At 44.3% G+C, this 21,046-nt stretch overlaps 1 protein-coding gene and 1 pseudogene across 1 annotated transcript in view; one reads left to right on the plus strand and one right to left on the minus strand.

Annotated features, from left to right (window-relative positions):
• Positions 1-21,046, plus strand: part of LOC124795729 (hematopoietically-expressed homeobox protein hhex) — a 174,438-nt gene that overhangs the window by 115,143 nt on the left and 38,249 nt on the right. Inside the window, exon 2 of the mRNA XM_047259812.1 lies at positions 6,751-6,986. Coding sequence (XP_047115768.1) covers positions 6,751-6,986 — 236 coding nt within the window. The remainder of the gene's footprint in view (positions 1-6,750; positions 6,987-21,046) is intronic.
• On the minus strand, positions 8,838-8,955 carry LOC124797028 (annotated as a pseudogene).

Genomic DNA, 21,046 nt, shown 5'->3' on the forward strand with positions numbered 1-21,046 from the left:
TATACAATAACTATTCGGCAAAAAATTTCATTTTTGCTTTACTTATAGCTATATATGTCAGGTTCATGATGATGTGCCCATCATTTCATTAATTGTCATAGTTATTTACGTCAAAGTAAGACAATGAAAAATAGAGGTCGCTATGATTTTGCGTTTGGTGCATATTACATAATACACTACTGGCCATCAAAATTGCTACCCCAAGAAGAAATGCAGAAGATAAACGGGTATTCATTGGACAAATATATTAAACTACAACTGACATGTGATTACATTTTCACGCAATTTGGGTGCATTTATCCTGAGAAATCAGGACCCAGAACAACCACCTCTGGCCATAATAACGGCCTTGATACGCCTGGGCATTGAGTCAAACAGAGCTTGGATGCGTGTACAGGTACAGCTGCTCATGCAGCTTCAACACGATACCACAGTTCATCAAGAGTAGTGATTGGCGTATTGTGACGAGCCAGTTGCTCGGCCACCATTGACCAGACGTTTTCAGTTGGTGAGAAATCTGGAGAATGGGCTGGCCAGGGCAGCAGTCGAACATTTCCTGTATCCAGAAAGGCCCATACAGGACCTGCAACTTGCAGTCGTGCATTATCCTGCTGAAATGTAGGGTTTCGCAGGGATAGAATGGAGGGTGGAGCCACGGGTCATAACACATCTGAAATGTAACATCCAATGTTCAAAGTGCCGTCAATGCGAACAAGAGGTGACCGAGACGTGTAACCAATGGCACCCCATACCATCAAGCCGGGTGATGACGAATACATGCATCCAATGTGCGTTCAGCACGGTGTCGCCAAACACGGATGCGACCATCATGATGCTGTAAACAGAACGTGGAGTCATCCGAAAAAATGACGTTTTGCCATTTGTGCACCCAGCTTCGTCGTTGAGTACACCATCGCTGGCACTTCTGTCTGTTATGCAGCGTCAAGAGTAACCGCAGCCATGGTCTTCGAGCTGATAGTCCATGCTGCTGCAAACGTCGTCGAACTGTTCGTGCAGATGGTTGTTGTCTTGCAAACGTCCCCATCTGTTGACTCGTGGATCTAAACGTGGCTGCACGACCCGTTACAGCCATGCGGATAAGATGCCTGTCATCCCGACTGCTAGTGATACGAGGCCATTGGGATCCAGCACGGCGTTCCGTATTACCCTCCTGAACCCACCGATTCCATATTCTGCTAACAGTCATTGGATCTCGACCAAAGCGAGCAGCAATGTCGCGATACGACAAACCACAATCGCGATAGGCTAAAATCCGACCTTTATCAAAGTCGGAAACGTGATTGTACGCATTTCTCCTCCATACACGAGCCATCACAACAACGTTTCACCTGGCAACGCCGGTCAACTGTTGTTTGTGTATGAGAAATCGGTTGGAAACTTTCCTCAAGTCAGCAAGTTGTAGGTGTCGCCCCGGCGCCAACCTTGTGTGAATGCTCTGAAAAGCTAATCATTTGCGTATCACAGCAATTTCTTCCTGTCTGTCAAATTTCGCGTCTGTAGCACGTCATCTTCGTGGTGTAGCAATTTTAATGGCCAGTAGTGTATGTTGTCGTGTATGAAGTGTAGCTAACATATTGAATTTTTCTTTAGACTTGGGTAGAGTTATCTATCTTTCACCAATCTCGAGAAAATTGATCTGATATAGTACATTCATTTGCGATCACGTCGCTCCATCGATAAAGCCAGAGTAAAATACGTACGACATTCTTCATATTTCATAAACAGTTTCTGATATCGAAATGAGATTTTGGCAAATGATAGCACGCAAAGAGGAGAGTGTTTTACCATATCGTTATTATGTAAAACTTCTTTATCTACCGTGTTATTCCAATAACTACAAACTTTTTCGGCGAAAGAATGTAGTTTTTAAGGACCATCAATAGCTGGGGAAAGGAGAAATGCTATGGGTTTTGGAACAACAAACAAGTTTTTTGGCACCAAGTATGTGCTGTTTCATAAGCTACTGACTTCATATTTCCTCGGTTTCTCACTTAATAAACTTAATAAACCACTGTTTCAGAATTCTCCCGCAGCTGTGTCTGCACAACAATTAGTGAAGTGCAACAGTGTAAACTCCGCTGTATTTTGACAAAAGAAGCAAATTTTGACAAGGTAAACAGAGAAATGAGTAGGTTTTACTCAAAATTCGCCACTCATGATGCTTCTCTGACAGTTACAAATGGTTAACAGAGCAGGCGAAAATAAAAAACTGCATTTCTTGTTCGAATTCTTTTTTGGATACTAACGAAAGTAGATGTGACAGTAGGTCTTTTTGAATGGTCATCATGCAAGTATGGGCGTGGAGGGGTCCCATTTAATCTTTACAAAAAATATGAGCGTAGGCTTCAATTTAGAACGGCACTTTCCACTTCAGCGCCCGACGTTTCCCCTACAGCGCTCTGAGCGATCCCCCAACCACTGCCGCTCTGCCCACACTTCCTCAACCGACTGCGCACCCAGCAGCCACGGCATTCTGCGCGCACTGTGGGAACGGTTTCAGGCCCCCACCGATGTTGCCCAGGAGGGAGTATCTCGAAAGACATCAAATCCTCTTACTACTGGGCACCCACCGCCCCATCTTCTATATATATACACTGCTCTGCAAAACTTAGAGGACGGGCCAGATAAAATAACATAACACGTTAACTACTTAGTGGAAATAATGAAAGTGCCGGAGCACGTTGCCAGAGGTCTCCCAGTCCCGCATAGAGAGTTGGACGTCACGCCGAGTGACATCAGCGTGACTAGTGACAAATGGGACTGGCAACACGACTCGATGCGGTTGAAGGAACGGAAAAAAGACAGTGTGTGTCAGTCAGCGAGCAGTTACAGTGATCTGTGGAGGTGTTCTTCATCGCAACAAGATCCGCAGGCAACATGTGGATGACTTCACCTAAATCTGGATGGCGCAACGGGGTCTTGAGATCTGCTCCCTCCAATTGCATGTCCAGTGGCTGAAACACTGCGTCATCTTCCCTTCTAAAACTATTACAAGAGTGAAGAGCAGAAAATCACAATTTCTCTAAGAAATTTGTTAACATAGAATATGATATACATCTATCCATCCTCTGGGTGGGAGCGATACATTTTTGCCCCCAGTTGATGTTGAAGTTAAGGTGACTAGCCAAACCAGTCCTACTCTTCAAAACATCATTGGGATGTTCATTTTTTCATGGTTTGCAAAAAAAAAAAAATCATTTTGTAAAATCTTCACTTATTACCGTAGTTGCCGATATCATTAGCTTAATGATAGGTCGTCTACTCAGCATTGCCCCCAACCTGCACCTCCGGTAACCAGTGCCCCAGTACTGTGCACCACTTGCATCTCCGGGTAGTGATAACTAATTACACATTGTTGCTAGGCAGTGAGGATTTGTTTCCTTGCTGCTAATAGAAACTCACGAGGCAATGAGTTGGTTAACAGCCCTCGTCAGTTGTAGGAAGCTGGTCTTCTTGCATCTCGGGTGGAGACAGTGTCTCCAAGTGTGCTTTAGAAGTCGGTATTCAGTCATAGTTATTGATCAACCAAATCGGAATTCTGATCGAGGCTGTTCCGATTTTCTGGGCGAGTGGGGCGCTTTAGTGAGTGTGCACGACGGCCTTAGGCAGATAGAGGCCTTTTATCAGGTCATGCATCCAACAGCTAGCTGGAGATAGGTTCAAGCAACCAAGTGAACTTAGTGACGGACTAGAATTGCTTCAGTGGGAATTTGAGTGTGGTGTTTTTGTGTGTGACTATTTTCCTGTTTACGATGAACTGTTATCCTGCTTTTCTTTTCCGAAGGTTATTGGCAACTATCACTTTCTAATTTGATGTAAATTTCTTCCGAGCAGGCCAAAGTTTAAAACTAGGGAACAGTAAGAAGTCACTTGGTGAGTAGGGTGAACCAGGAACCAATTCAAAGCTTAATTCATGCAGTTCCGCCATTGTTGTCGCTGATGTGCGGCATGGTGCATTATCCTGGAGGAAGAGCACTTTTTTTCATGCCAACTTTGGCGTTTTTTCAGCCATCGCAAGTTTCAAATGATCCAACAATGAAGCATAGTAGGGTCTAGTTATGGTTCCGCGTTTTTCCAGATAATCTATGAGAAATTTCTGGGGCAATCCGAAGAAACAGTGGCCACCACCTTATTAGCTGACAAAATGATCGTTGCCTTCTCGGTGTATCTCACCAGCCTTTACCCATAGTTCTGAGTGCTCTTTGGACTCTGACGTGTAATGATGGATACAGTTTTCATCAACAGTCACAAATCGCCGCAGAAAGTCATGGGCTGCGATTAAACACGGCAGACATTGTATTGAAATGTTGTGCTGAGTGTGCTTTTGATCGACTGTAAGCAGTCTCGGCACACAGCTTATTCATAGGCTACTCTGCATGCAGGATGTTATGCACTCATTCAGCTGAGATGCCTACAGTCTCATCACTTCACGAATTTTTATTCGTCGATCTTGCATTACCGTATCATGGATATAGTCAGTAGTTTTCTTTGTGGTGACCACTGGCACAGGCGGAGCGCGCTTCGTCATCGGTACTTGCCCGACCATCTAAATCTACATCTACATGGATAATCTGTAAATCACATTTAAGAGCCTGGCAGAGGGTTCATCGCACCACCTTCACAATTATCTATTATTCCAATCTCGTATAGCACGCGGAAAGAATGAACACTTATATATCTTTCTGTACGAGCTCTGATTTCCCTTATTTTATCGTGGTGATCGTTCCGCCCTACGTAGGTCGGTGTCAACAAAATATTTTCGCATTCGGAGGAGAAAGTTGGTGATTGGAATTTCGTGAGAACATGCTGCCGCAACGAAAAACGCCTTTCTTTTAATGATTTCCAGCCCAAATCCTGTATCATTTCTGTGACACTCTCTCCCATACTTTGCGATAATACAAAACGTGCTGCCTTTCTTTGAACTTTCTCGATGTACTCCATCATTCCCATCTGGTAAGGATCGCACACCACGCAGCAGTATTCTAAAAGAGGACGGACAAGCGTAGTGTAGGCAGTCTCCTTTGTAGGTCTGTTACATTTTCTAAGTGCCCTGGCAATAAAACGCAGCCTTTCGTTAGCCTTCCCCACAACATTTTCTGTGTGTTCTTTCCAATTTAAGTTGTTCGTAACTGTAATACCTAAGTATTTAGTTGAATTTACGGATTTTAGATTAGACTGATTTATCGTGTAACCGAAGTTTAACGAGTTCCTTTTCGCACTCATTTGGATGACCTCACACTTTTTGTTATATAGGGTGAACTGCCACTTTTCGCACCATTCATATAGTTTTTTCTAAATCATTTAGCAGTTTGTTTTGATCCTCTGATGACTTTATTAGTCGATAAACTACAGCGTCATCTGCAAACAACCGAAGACGGCTGCTTAGATTGTCTCCCAAATCGTTTATTTAGATAAGGAACGGCAAAGGCCCTATAACACTACCTCGGGAAACGCCTGAAATCACTTCTGTTTTACTCGATGACTTTCCGTCAATTACTACGAACTGTGACCTCTCTGACAGGAAGTCGCAAATCCAGTAACATTTCTGAGACGATATTCCATAAGCACGCTATTTCAATACAAGCTGCTTGTGAGGTACACTGTCAAATGCCTTCCGGAAATCCAGGAATACGGAGTCGATCTGAAATCCCTTGTCAGTAGCACTCAGCAGTTCATGTGAATAAAGAGCTAGTTGTGTTTTACAGGAACGATGTTTTCTAAACCCATGTTGACTGTGTGTCAATAGACCGTTTCCTTCGAGGTAATTCATAATGTTCGAAAACAATATATGTTCTAAAATCCTGCTGCTTGTCGACGTTAACGATATGGGCCTGTAATTTAGTGGATTACTCCTACTACCTTTCTTGAATATTGGTGAGACCTGTCCAACTTTCCAGTGTTTGGGTACGGGTCTTTCGTCGAGCGAACGGTTTTATATGATTGTTAAGTATGGAGCTAATGCATCAGCATACTCGGAAAGGAACCTAATTGGTATACAGTCTGGAGCAGAAGAGTTACTTTTATTAAGTAATTTAAGTTGCTTCACTACTCCGAGGATATTTACTTCTACGTTACTCATGTTGGCAGCTGTTCTCGATTCGAATTCTGGAATATTTATTTCGTCTTCTTCTGTGAAGGCATTTCGGAAGGCTGTGTTTAGTAAATCTGCCTTGGCATCACAGTCTTCGATAGTATCTCCATTGTTATTGCGCAGAGAAGGCATTGATTGTTTCTTGCCGGTAACATACTTCACATTCGACTAGAATCTCTTTGGATTTTCTGCCAGGTTTCGAGACAAAGTTTCGTTGTGGAAACTGTTATAGACGTCTCGCATTGAACTCCGCGCTAAATTTCGAGCTTCTGTAAAGAAAATTTATTAATCCGGAAGTAAATGGTCTTCAGTGATAGTGCAGAGTCCGTGTGAACTTCATACAGTTGTGTTTGGATTTGGGTGGCAGGCCACCTCTACAAATAAAAATGTTTCACAACAGTAGGAAGCTCTGTTTTCTTAATTTGCAGTCGCAGTTGACACACAAATTCAGACGGCTGTCAACAACGAACTGCACGCAGTACATTGTTGAAATTCTTTATAGGAACAAGGCTACCAGCCATGAAGGTGGAACAAAAATTTTGCACTCTTTGGTGGAAATTATCAGACTTACCAAACCACCTTCGTAACTGTAGACGTAGTGATGCAGTGTAGTGCCTGAGTGTGGACGCCTGTTGCAGACGCCGGCGGCCGCTTCTGGAGCCCAGTGGGTGCCAGCTGCCACCTGGGCGGGCTGCTGTCCAGGCACCACCACCACCACCACCACCAGCACGTGCATGCCAAGCGCAAGGGCGGCCAGGTGCGCTTCACCACGGAGCAGACGGCGGCGCTGGAGCGCAGGTTCTGCGGACACAAGTACCTCAGCCCCGAGGAGCGGCGGGTGCTCGCGGCGCAGCTCAGCCTCTCCGACAGGCAGGTCAGCTCACCTGCACAGCTAGCAGCACCAGCAAGCAAGGGTGGCAGAGAAATTTTATTTATTGTGCGGATACGTTACAGTGGGAAACACTCAGTTAAATTTGTAAGTTATCTGGAGATATATAAGGGCAGAGTCGAACTGAGCTTGGATGATAGACACCGCTAAGCGATTCCATGCTACTGGGTGGTTATAATTAAAGTGCAGATACTCGCAGATGTCCAATGCGGGATGTACGAGGGCAGTTCAATAAGTAATGCAACACATTTTTTTTCTGAAACAGGGGTTGTTTTATTCAGCATTGAAATACACCAGGTTATTCCCCCATTCTTTTAGCTACACAACACTATTTTTCAACGTAATCTCCATTCAATGCTACGGCCTTACGCCACCTTGATGAAATGAGGGCCTGTATGCCTGCACGGTATCATTCCACTGGTCGATGTCGGAGCCAACGTCGTACTGCATCAATAACTTCTTCATCATCCGCCTAGTGCCTCCCACGGATTGCGTCCTTCATTGGGCCAAACATATGCAAATCCGACGGTGCGAGATCGGGGCTGTAGGGTGCATGAGGAAGAATAGTCCACTGAAGTTTTGTGAGCTCCTCTCGGGTGCGAAGACTTGTGTGAGGTCTTGCGTTGTCATGAAGAAGGAGAAGTTCGTTCAGATTTTTGTGCCTACAAACCCGCTGAAGTCGTTTCTTCAATTTCTGAAGAGTAGCATAATACACTTCAGAGTTGATCGTTTGACCATGGGGAAGGAAATCGAACAGAATAACCCCTTCAGAGTCCCAGAAGACTGTAACCATGACTTTATCGGCTGAGGGTATGGCTTTAAACTTTTTCTTGGTAGGGGAGTGGGTGTGGCGCCACTCCATTGATTGCCGTTTTGTTTCAGGTTCGAAGTGATGAACCCATGTTTCATCGCCTGTAACAATCTTTGACAAGAAATTGTCAGCCTCAGCCACATGACGAGCAAGCAATTCCGCACAGATGGTTCTCCTTTGCTCTTTATGGTGTTCGGTTAGACAACGAGGGACCCAGCGGGAACAAACCTTTGAATATCCCAACTGGTGAACAATTGTGACAGCACTACCAACAGAGATGTCAAGTTGATCACTGAGTTGTTTGATGGTGATCCGTCGAGCATCTCGAACGAGTGTGTTCGCGCGCTCCGCCATTGCAGGAGTCACAGCTGTGCACGGCCGGCCCGCACGCGGGAGATCAGACAGTCTTGCTTGACCTTGCGGCGATGATGACACACGCTTTGCCCAACGACTCACCGTGCTTTTGTCCACTGCCAGATCACCGTAGACATTCTGCAAGCGCCTATGAATATCTGAGATGCCCTGGTTTTCCGCCAAAAGAAACTCGATCACTGCCCGTTGTTTGCAACGCACATCCGTTACAGACGCCATTTTAACAGCTCCGTACAGCGCTGCCACCTGTCGGAAGTCAATGAAACTATACGAGACGAAGCGGGAATGTTTAAAAATATTCCACAAGAAATTTCCGGTTTTTTCAACCAAAATTGGCCGAGAAAAAAAATGTCTTGCATTACTTATTGAACTGCCCTCGTAGTTATATGGCGTCAAAAACAGGTAGTTACTCTAATGCGTTAATGCGGAACCGATTTCCTCTGGAAAAACCACAACTACGTTTACAGGCCACAAGTGGCCCATCGGGACCATCCGACCGCCGTGTCATCCTCCGAGGAAGATGCGGATAGGAGGGGTATGGGGTCAGCACACCGCTCTCCCGGTCGTTAAGATGGTATTCTGGACCCAAGCCGCTACTATTCGGTCGAGTAGCTCCTCGATTGGCATCACGAGACTGAGTGCACCCCGAAAAATGGCAACAGCTCATGGCGGCCTGGATGGTCACCCATCCAAGTGCCGACCACGCCCGACAGCGCTTAACTTCGGTGGTCTCACGGGAACCGGTGTAGCCACTGGGGCAAGGCCGTTGCCTACTTTTGAAAATAATTAGTTCCAATTTTGGTCACCACGAACAAATCTGGCGCTGTGAATGCAAGAAAGACGTATAGAAATATTTCCATATGTAATGGAAGAGGAACAGGACGTGAGCAGAAAAGCTCAAACAAGTGCGAAAGGCATATTGTTGATTTTATTATAAACCGCCGCTTACTATGAACACCGGAGGCCTCGACTAGATGCTGCATCCGTGAAAAGACGTGATCAACAGTTGCTCGCAGCAGCTCTGGTGGAGTCTGAGCGACATACTCCTGTGTAGTGGCCTTCAGATCTGGTAGAGAGAGACAGACTGTGTTCTTGGTAAACGCGTTCTTCTAGATATCCCCAGAACCAAAACTAACGGATTCAAATAAATTGATCCGACGAGGGTTGCCCAGAAGTTAATGCACCGCATTTTTTTCCGTCGAAAACAATGCTACGAATGCGAAACGTTGCGTATGTGTGATTTGAAGTCTCCTGAGCGAACGTGCCAAATTTCCGCCACTTTCGACAGATAGCGCAGCTGCAGGACAGTTTCAAAATGGCGTCTGTAGGTGATGTACGTTACAAGCAACGTGCCGTCATTGAATTTCTCACTGCAGAGAAAGAAACTGTGGAGAGTATTCACAATCGCTTATGTAAAGTCTACGGAGGAGCTCCACGGTTTGCAGCGGCCAGGGAGACTATCCACGGCTGTCACACTTTACATGTTGCAGCGAACTGAGGACAGACGCATTACGACTTGGCAATGGGTGCTGCAGCTATCAATCAGCAAAAAAAAATTCACACAGTGAATCACTGGCCACCAGGAAAGGGTTGGTACAGACAGAGTGTACACAGCCTGGCTTCACTCTGCAGGAAGGCCAAAGAACGGGATGGAGATTAAGTGGAAAAAAATGGTTCAAATGGCTCTGAGCACTATGGGACTGAACTACAGTGGTCATCAGTCCCCTAGAACTTAGAACTACTTAAACCTAACTAACCTTAGGACATCACACACATCCATGCCCGAGGCAGGATTCGAACCTGCGACCGTAGCAGTCGCGCGGTTCCGGACTGCGCGCCTAGAACCGCCAGACCACCGCGGCCGGCCCGATTAAGTGGCAAAATAGAGGGTGTAGATAAAATACCATTCTTTCGTGTGTGTAATTATCATTATGTTAAGTAAACAATTGTTAAAGAAAAAATTGCTTTCGGGGCAACTCTCGCACAAGCCATGCATCTAGAAAACCTCTGGAGGTAATGCGTCAGTGGAAGGTTGCATTGAGCAGATCTATCATTGGGCGAGAGACGTCAGGTATTTCCCCATTTTTTATGAAAACAGTGGTTTCCACACAGTTACGTTCTAATAGCAGGAATCCCATGCTGTACAGCGAGGTCTCGATAACGTGCAGACGTCATGGGTCACCTGTCAGGCCCTCTCGGTGTATTCTCTTCAAAGACGAACGAACAGAGAATAAAGGTGCTTGTGAATCCACGCCACACACTCACATACAGCGAGTGCATTGGCTCTTCGTGCACAGCACGCGATTCAGCACAACCCCAAATTCGGCAGTTCTGTGTATTCAGTGAACCCTGTAGCGTAAAATGTGTCTCATCACTCTATAGAATATTGACCAGACACATGTCGTCAAGATCGATCCACCGCAGACACCAAAGACCAAATATAGAACGTTGTTGCAGATTATGAGGTTTCAGTTGCTGCAGCTTTGGATCTTATAGAGGTACCAGTGTAAAATAGTCCGCAAAACTTCCCTTCGTGTTGACACTGGATGAGCACTAGCACTCCCCGGGGTACATGCTGTGTGGTCACTTACAACAACAGCAACCTCGTCAATAACTTTCATTGGGACAGGACGCCTTCCTCTTCCTGGTGCCACAACACGCTTACCTGTGTTTTCCAATTTCATAACCATCTTCTTTAAGCCATTTAATGATATCAGGTCTCGCCACAGACTTTCCAGTTAGCAATACTCTCTCAATGCAGAGCTGTAATTGCTGCTGTTCGCATAAAACAGTTTCACTGTAAGCACACGGTCTGTCTTCTGGATAGCCATAGTGTTCACTCACGCTACGGTTTGCCAGATGACACCGTGGATGTCACACCGTCATACAAAGGGTGCTCAGCGCCAGATTTGGACCTGGTGGCCATAATTGGTACTAATTCTTGTTTCAGTGTAAATCAGTTCAACGTTAACGCATTACAATATGTACCAAGTTTCGCTGTCATAAGATAATTACAGCCCACACTGGACCTCTATGAGTAACTGCATTTTCATTATAACCACCCGACACTTCACTTCTATGCCAGAGTTAATTAATTCTGGTGGCTGGCGAATGGTGGCAGCTAAAGTCTCGGAAAGCCATGACCAGATGTTTTCAAAACGTGAAACATCTAGAGAATGCTCTCGGCAGTCGAACACTCTCAGTATCGAGGTTCATAAGGGCAACAAGGGCAACACGTGTCCTTCCATTACTTATTGTTAGTTGAAACATAACATTGAGGGGACCTTGAAGGTAGCGTGCAACCACCGGCCTTAATCCATCATAAATGACGGGTGTACGAATCGTTGATGATTGTGTTGTGTGTCCGATACCACTCCTTATTATTACACCAGATGCTATGCCCATTGTGACGATGAAGACTGTAGTCTGGCAGCGTTCGTTCTCTTCGAAGCCTCCGCGCACTGCGATGATCGACTCGTCTCAAAAAACGACGTATTGCCACTCTTGTATCCAGTGTTGTTGTTTGGGCTCTCCATTGTAACGACGTATCTCTTTGCTGCCACGGTACTGGAATCCACACCAGTAATCGCCGATCCTAAAGCTCGTAGTAATCCAGACGCATTAGCCGTGTGCGGCCGCTGGAATCCTGCCTTCAGTTCAGTGTGGCCGACCTGAACTTGCCGATTCCATATTTGCATGGCAACCCAACCAACGCGAGCAACGATAAATCACAGTCTCTACACCCGACGATGTCGAATTCAGACACATGGGGGTAGGCGTTTCTCCTTCTTACTCTCAGCGTATTGTGATCTCCACAAAAAACAATGTAGATGGAGTTCCTCCAAGTCCTAAAGGTAACGGATGGCCAAATGAAAACCGAAAACCCGCTTCAACGGGACAATGGAATAAGTGAGCTGTGACACACCAAAAGTTAAAACACCCAGGAATGCCGTCCGACAGAATCATCCTCTTACACGATAATACCCACCTGCACACGGCCAACTGGATGAACGGTACGCTTCAGCGATTTGGCTGGGAAATATTGCAACACCCTCCGTACAGCCCGGGTCCTCCTCTGTGTGATTTTCACATTTTTGGTGACCTTTTCAATCGGACTAGGAAGTGCAAGCACGGATGCGGTTGTGAATCTCAGCAACCGATAGCGTTCTACGAAACAAGGAACTGATTGTCTCGTCTCCTAGTGGGATAAATACCGTAATGAGCGCGGTGATTACTTTTATTAGAACCGTTCCATGGTCCCGTTGTGGCGGGTGTTCAGCTTTCATTTGGCTGCCCCTCATATTTTGTGCTGTTCCGTCGAACTGCTAATGATTTGCATATCCAAACAGGTAGTACGCTTCATACGAATATGACGCTTACTTCATGCAGTTTTTATGGTTCTGCAATTCTAAAGGCTAGCAATGAATTATGTCCACATGGTTCTAACATCTGGCAGCAAACTGAAGAAAAATATGAAGCCATGAACAAGCATTACAGAAAACGTACTTCTAACATGCACAGGACTGCTTAGGTTAGTTGTTTATGAGATTCGTTTTCGAGAATACAACACTTGACAGTTAGCAGATGTACAGACACGTAAATGCAAATTGCCCTAGTATGCAGGAACGCGACTGGTACCTTAACTCTGCGAATTTTGTTCAACAAAACTTTTTTTACGTTACGAGAAGAATTTAAACTGTTTCTGGAAGATAATTCCCTCTCGAATAAAGGTATAATTTCAGAATTTCTGTACCTGACGTAGGTTTCATTGAATGACGATTTTCGTAAATGCTTACGCCAGCCTACGAATTACATGTATCTGGCAAAATGACATGCTCTTGAAACAGCCGGCAAAAAAAAAAAAAAAAAAAAAAAAAAAAAAAAAAAAAAAAAAAGCTATCAGGGTGTGCAAGAATCAAAGAAGTGAGTAACATAAGAGTAAATAAACATTTCCTTTGCGATTTCCTGCGATATTTTGATTCAGGAATGTCACTTTGTGAGGACCAACTACAGTCGGACAAGACTGCGGTACGCCTTTTCGTTTCATAACTCTCCTCAATTTCACAAATAACCAGAGGGAGTGATTGTCTTTGTTCGTCACTAACGGTGCCAGGGTTATGATGGAACAAGTCGAAGTGATCGTTCAAGAAATGTAGTTTAAGTGATATTTTGTCTCGCGTAAGGCGGTATGACGTCAGTAATTCTTGTCCTATAGCGTGATAGTTGCTTAAAATGCTCTTGAAGACAGTAATGAAAGTTAGTCATACAGTTCTTGCGACGTCGCTCAGCAAATCATTTCCATCACACATTAATTCCGTAATTTGCGGAGCTAAAACTACCCCTCGGTTTTAGTTCACTGATCGTTGGAAATTTCTGTCGCAAGTGCATGAATTATGACTTTCACAAAGTTTTTGACGAGAACCCAGTTTGATGTGCAGCGGAGATCGATACACATTTGTGTGCTCAGTAGACGTGGCGTTCCCCACAATATTCTGTCCAGGCTGTGGCGTTTTCTTCCGTCCCCACTGTTTTACTCTCACAGAAAGTAGGAGTGTTTCGTGTACCCGAGCTGCGTACCAGAAAAGCTGCAAGTACTCTGAGATTTCAACATCTACGCCATTTGTATTTTTCGTATTGTGTAAGTGTAAATAGCAATTTGAAATTCTTGTTGGCTTCCTTCAGATTAACTACGTTATCAAACAGAACAGAAGGAAATTTCTTCCAATTGCAGAGAAGTACTGCCCTCAGACTACTTTTGCTCGAACCTGTGAATACTGAAATAAAGGTCAAGAGTCTACATAATAGACTCGATTTCAGGACAAAAATACATGTCGCCCGCGTTGGAGAAATATTCAGAAAAAAATACCATGGTGGTCACGATGAACGGTCACTTTCGTGTCTCTTAGAAGAACTGTTTCATTCATTTAACTGCGAAGGCTTAAGTTCAGGCTGTTGTTTCGAGAAATTCGAATCACGAACCGAGTTGGTTGAGATCCACTAAAGACCAAAAGTATGGCTCATTTGATTCAGAATGTCAACGAAATGTTAGGACGGCATGAGTACCTGCTTCACTTGCTTTTCTGTGTTCGTCACTCCATTCGTTTTCACACATTGTCACAATCTCAAGAGGCACTGCCATGCGTAATTCTTCACTGTGACACGCAGGGCTTATAGGAGATGGTAAGGTTTACTCGTTTTCGACGTGATTTCAGTTATGTTTCTCAGACGAAAATAACTGTCTATTGACTGGTCCGGGATCACGGGAACGGGGAAGGTCATGAGACTTGATCCTTTTAACCGGTCCTTTTAGGAGTGTAGCACGGGACTTACAACATCTCTTGGGAGATAATTCTTCTCCTGTTCGCCAACTTACATCCAAAACAGTCCGTAGAGCTTCTTTACAACTATTTTTTCTTTTTTTAACGCTGATATGCAAGTGATACAACCACAACATTATTCTACGCATTCAAACAATGAGACGAGGTAGAGCAGTCAAACAACCTTCATTTCCTCGAGGTAGGTTTCTAAACTGCACACGATTCGATTATTTTCAACAATTAAATTTGCAGAATATTTAAGTTAAACCACATGAGAATCCATACAAATAGTGAAAATGGATTTATGTAGGTGTGTATGTTCCACATCTCCTGCTAAATCGGGCCGGCCGCGGTGGTCTAGCGGTTCTAGGCGCGCAGTCCGGAACCGCGCGACTGCTACGGTCGCAGGTTCGAATCCTGCCTCGGGCATGGATGTGTGTGATGTCCTTAGGTTAGTTAGGTTTAAGTAGTTCTAAGTTCTAGGGGACTGATGACCACAGTAGTTAAGTCCCGTAGTACTCAGAGTCAGTCCTGCTAAATCACTGGAAAGATTTCTACCAAGCGCAGCACACATCTCACTCTCAGACAACAATCGCTGAGGGGTAAGAACCATCTGTCTATCATAGTTCAGAAGATATGGGGTCAAAACCAACGAGATGCGTGAAGAACTAGGGCATTATGGATGGCATCAAAATTTATTACTTTCCTGCTACTAACTCTATTTGAAATAAATTTCTCAGACAATATCCATATATTCCGCTAAATGCAAACACGAAGACCACAACAACAACATCACATATAATTCAGGAGATATGACGCCATAAACACTGACATCCGTGAAAAACTTTCGCCTTGTGCATGACGTTTAAATTTATTACTTCTTTGTTACTAATTCCGTTCGCAACATATTTTGCACCCAGTATCCACATACGCCGCTGAATGTATCTACGAATTTATACCATTTTATGACATATATCGGAATATGACGTCATAAATACTGAGATGCATGTAAATCTGTCACATCATGTATGGCGTTTGAATTTATTACCGTCTTCAAAATATGTTGCGAATAGAGTTAGTAGCAAACAAGTAATAAATATAAATGCTATGCATGATGTGACAGATTTTCATGCATCTGAATATGCTTATATCATTGTACGACATTCATTTCAAAAGATATGACGTCATAAACAGTGAGGCGCGTGAAAAAATTCCTCATCGTGCATGAAGTTTTAATACATTTATTCTTTACTACTAAGACACTCCTACAGTCGCTACAGAGATGCTTGCAAAATCGTGTTGTAGACACGTGAAGCAGCTACGCCCTGCATACAGAAATAATCATTACAGAGAATTTGTATTTTGCATGCTGTGTTTCTTAATTTGGATACTGCACATTACGCCTATTTCTTGGTACGACTGTTTCATAAGTTCAGAGGTATTTTCACGAAGACGTGGAAATGAATTTTTTTCGATATTAAACTATATTCAAACGCAGTTCAGTTTTTGTTTTCGTTTCTAATAGAAAAATGGCAAAATGGATACCGGGGCTATGTCGTGTTTGTCGGCTAGTAAGCTGCGTGCAGCGTTCTCAAGGATTCTAATAGAGGCTAACGTGTTACAAAAACTGGTTTCATTTCAGAAATAAGCACCCATGACCTAGTAAAGAACAGCATTACATTCTTTGTAACAAAGATGTTCTAGGTCAGTATAATAAGAAATCAGGCTAGTAAGTGCCAAATGTTCGGAGAATCAAGAAAAACATTAATCGGGCATGGTCCATCCGTCATCGTTAGAGATATAATATTTTACTTTCTTCCTTTAATCACCAGCTGTTCCATCTACACCCACACCATCAACTCAGCAGTGTATGGTGCAGCATTGACTATTGCTTGAAGTATCGAATACGTGCAATAACCCAGTCATATTGCATCATACCTCCTCATACTTTGACATACAGTGTTTCCTGGTGAAGTATTTCAATATCACGTACACGTCAGATCACAAAAGTTGCGTATCGTGAGTATTGTCCGTACAATCGTTGACACTGCCATCCTTCCCGTTACTACGCGTTCTGAGAATCAGCTGTGTAGTCCGAATCACGCGACCGCAACACTCGCTGCGGCGGCGCCGCCGCTGAGACACCCTTCAGACCAGGGATTATGTTGACAAGCGCAATTAAGGCGATCTCTCTGGCTCTTTCGTCGTTGTGTTATTGCGGCGATGGCCGAGCAGATAACGTTGATCGGCAGCCTTTGTGAAGCCCCGGCCGTAAATCTTGGCGTCATTGTCAGAGACGTTATTCCCTCGTTCCGACCGTACCACGGATTAAGATAAACAGCCAGCGTGAAGCAATCAGGTTTTTTGGGCACGGCTTCCAAGCAGCGCCCGTCGATAAGACGCGTAGAAGGGGCACAGGGGCCTAAACAACCTTCACATACTCAGCTGATTCACAGGAATTAAACAACTGCCACCTTAAGTAATCCCGTTTAATGCGGTAGCTTAACAGCCGAACAAGTCATCTTCAGGCTCACTTGTGAAATACTTAAAAATTTGACTCGACAATATTCTCTTTGTACTGATGAGTAGGTAACCCAGCACTGGCTTTTTTAACATTCTGGACTTCCCTGAGGGTCATGATGCATCTGGGAGAGCCAGTTAATGAAGAGGACAGGTCACACATCCAGTACAATTTTGGCAATTTCAAAACATTCCTCATACCATGTAATTTATTCAAGTAATTGTGGCCTATGTCCCGAGGTAACCATTTGTTCCTCGAATTGCTGACAAAGAACCTATCGATCAAGTATTAGGTAAGCATAGCCCTTAGGAGAAGTAGGGGAGGAGTCTCGAGCGGCTTGCTTGTATGACGATGATGATATTTGGTTTTTGGGGCGCTCAACTGCGATGTTACCGGCGCCCCTACAGATTCCCAATCTTTTCACTGTCCCGTATTACCATCGTCCCAGATTATGATGAAATGATGAGGACAACACAAGCACCCAGTCACCGAGCAGAGAAAATCCCCGACCCGACCGGGAATCGAACACAGGACTTCGTGATCCAGAGGCAGCAACGCTAGCCACTAGACCCCTAGCTGCGGGCGGCTTGCTTGGAGATCCATACTTTTAGTTTACGTCCTTAAAATCTGTGCTATGGATTATTTCTATTTGTCGGTTATGTAACAGATCTACCACGTTACCTGTATTGACGAAATCTTAGAATTTCTGTGCTTAATGCACCAGACATAAAGTACAGCTACTCACGGAGGTCCAATATGGGTTGTTACTATCGTATGACATCGAAAATTGATAGTTACCCTAATGGATTAATGTGGGAACAATTTACACTGGAAAAAAATTGTTCCAATTTTGGCCACCTCGTGTAAATCTGGCATTGAGAATGAAGGAGGAACGTTTAGAAATGTTTCCATGTACAATGGATTAGGAGCGGGACGTGGACAGAAAAGGTCAGACAAGTGAGAAAGGCTTAATGTTGATTTTATTATTAACTGCCGCTCACACAAGTTGTTCAGCATCACCACCTGTGGCGCCGACGAGATGCTGCATCCATGTATGGATGTAACAGCTCTGGTGGAATCCGTGCAAGGCGTTCCTCTATACTGGCCTTCAGATCAGATAGAGACCGAACGTGTCCGTGGTGGATACGTTATTTAAGATATCCCAAAGAGCCAAAAGTCACGTGGATTCTGCTTAGGTGATCTTGCAGTCCACGCATTTAGAAAAATTACGGAGATAATACGTTCTTGGAAGGTAGCATTAAGCAGATCTTTCACTGGGCAGGTGACAAGACGTGTTGCCCATCTTAAATTTAAAAAATGGCTTCTACACTATTTCGCTCATCCAAAGCAGGAATCACATGGTGTACAAGGAGGTCGTGTCGATAGTACGCAGATGCCATGGTACACCTGACAGCACCCCTGTGTGCACTCTCTTCAAAGAGGAATGGACCGACAGTAAAGGTGCTTGTGAACCCACATCACAAAATCAGACTTGGCGAATACCCTCTTCGTGCACAACACACAGTTTAACAGTACCCTAGCCGGCCGCGGTGGTCTAGCGGTTCAGGCGCTCAGTCCGAAACCGCGCGACCGCTACGGTCGCAGGTTCGAATCCTGCGTCGGGCATGGATGTGTGTGATGTCGTTAGGTTTAAGTAGTTCTAAGTTCTAGGGGACTGATGACCACAGATGTTAAGTCCCACAGTGCTCAGAACCATTTGAACCATTTGAACAGTACCCTAAATTCGGTAGTTACGTGTATTCAGTGCACCCTGTAGCGAAAACTAACCTCGTCACTCCCCCATAAAGTACTGCCCGGCCACATTTCACCAATTTCGATACGAAGAGCAAATTTAGAACGCTTCTGGGGATCATAATATTTCTGTTGCTGCACCGCCTTTATCTTGTACAGACTGCAAAATTTTCCGTACTATTGACATGGGATGGACCATTCTCGTGACACTGCGCGAGCACCAGCACTGCCTGGAGTAGATGCATCATGGTCAGTTACAGCAACAGCAATCTCGTCAATAACATCCACCGGGCTAGGACGCCCCCCAAGTGCCACACCAAGCTCTCCCGTGTTTTCTAATTCCGGTATCATGTTTTTGAAACCATTTAATGACACTGGCCTTCTCATCCGACCTTCCAGTCGGCGATGTTCTCTCAATCCAGTACTGTAACTGTAACTGTTGCCGTTCACATAAAACAGTTTCACTAACAGCACATAGTCTCCCTTCTCGACAGCCATACTGTTTATTGACCTTATGGGTTGCCCCATGACAACGTGTATGTCATGATTTCATACGTATAGTGTACAACGCCAGATTTGCACCTCGTAGCCGAAATTGAAACTAATTTTTTCCAGCGTAAATCGGTTTCGCATTAACGCATTAGAATATCTACCATGTTTCGCTGTCATACGATGCTTACAGCCCACATTTGACCTCCGTGAATTACTGAACTTTAATTGTAACCAACCGTTACTTAGGTGTCCTTAATCCTGAGGAGGCTTTGCTGTGGCCTCGGGAACGTATGTACCACTTCGTTTGTTATCTCTCACAGATGTAGTGCTTATTGGGTGAAAACAGCTTTATTTGCATGTGGGGAACGAGATGAATATTATGGTGTAGTGCAGTACTTTTGAACAATAAGAAGGAATCTGTTAACTCATATATGTATATCGAGGCAGTCAAACCTGTTGTCATCTTGAATGCAATTCGTACAAACTCTCTTGTCTTCGCCTACTTCTAGATCTACACCTACATGGATACTCTGCAAATCACATTTAAGTGCTTGGCAGAGGGTTCATCGAACCACATTCACAATAATTCTCTGTTATTTCAATCTCGGAACAGTGCGCGAGAAACCCGCATGGGAGCTTTTATTTCCCTCATGTTATTATGATGTTCGTTTCTGCTTATCCCTGGGTGTTGCGTGATGTCCTTAGGTTAGTTAGGTTTAAGTAGTTCTAAGTTCTGGGGAACTGATGACCATAGATATTAAGTCCCATAGTGCTCAGAGCCAAGCCAATCTGCTTATCCAGATCGACGACAGAAAAATAATTTCATATTCGGAGGAGAAAGTTTGTGATTGAAATTTCGTGAGGAGATCCCGCCGCAACGAAAAACGCCTTTGTTTTATTGATTTCCACCCCGTTTCCTGTACCATGTATGTGAAACTCTCTCCCCTATTTCTCGATAGTACAAAACGTGCTGCAATTCTTTGAACTTTGTCGATGTACTCCGCTAACCCAATCTGGTAAGGATCCCATGCGGAACAGCAGTACTCCAAAAGGAGAAGGACCAGCGTAGTGAAGACAGTCTCTTTAGTAGACTTGTTGTATCTTATAAGTGTTCTGACAATAAAAAGCAGTTTTTGGTTCGCCTTCCCCACAACATTTGTCACTGGTTCAACGTGGAAAGCTCTTCATTTCAGAGCAGCAGTTATACCCAATGTTCTCAGTTACATCTTGGATGAATAGGGTGAAAAAAAGTATAAAAATTTGACTGTATTCAGAAGAGGAGTAGAGACATTGTTAAGGTGACAGATATGTGACAGGTGCACGGTTTCTCAGCTCCATGAAGGTCTCGACGCGATGTTCAGAGACGGTGTTTAAACTACGATGCGACGGATATTGTATTAGAGATGCTGCTGAACTCCAGTGGATTTCTTATGAAGGTGAACGTTTGTATACGAGATACCGAAGAACAGGTTGCCATTCTGGGTGAAGTTGCAGTCATTGTTGGTGAAACAGCTAGTTGTTCTGAGCGTCTTAGACAATAGCTAGCACGCAGATACTAGTTGTGCATTAATCCAAACACAGTTCCCACAGAATCTCTAAAGCAATATTCGTCAGAGGGCTGTTTGAACACCGCCTCTGAACATCATTAGCGCCACAATTTTCTTGAAACCTTAGCGGAGAAAGGGTGCTCCTCTGACATTTTTGTTACATAAAAATTGTTTCGTCTCATGTCCTATAAACATTCTACGATTTTAATTATACTTCGAATATCATGCAAAAT

Source organism: Schistocerca piceifrons, chromosome 4, assembly GCF_021461385.2.
Source record: "Schistocerca piceifrons isolate TAMUIC-IGC-003096 chromosome 4, iqSchPice1.1, whole genome shotgun sequence".
Classification (NCBI taxonomy): Eukaryota; Metazoa; Arthropoda; class Insecta; order Orthoptera; family Acrididae; genus Schistocerca; species Schistocerca piceifrons.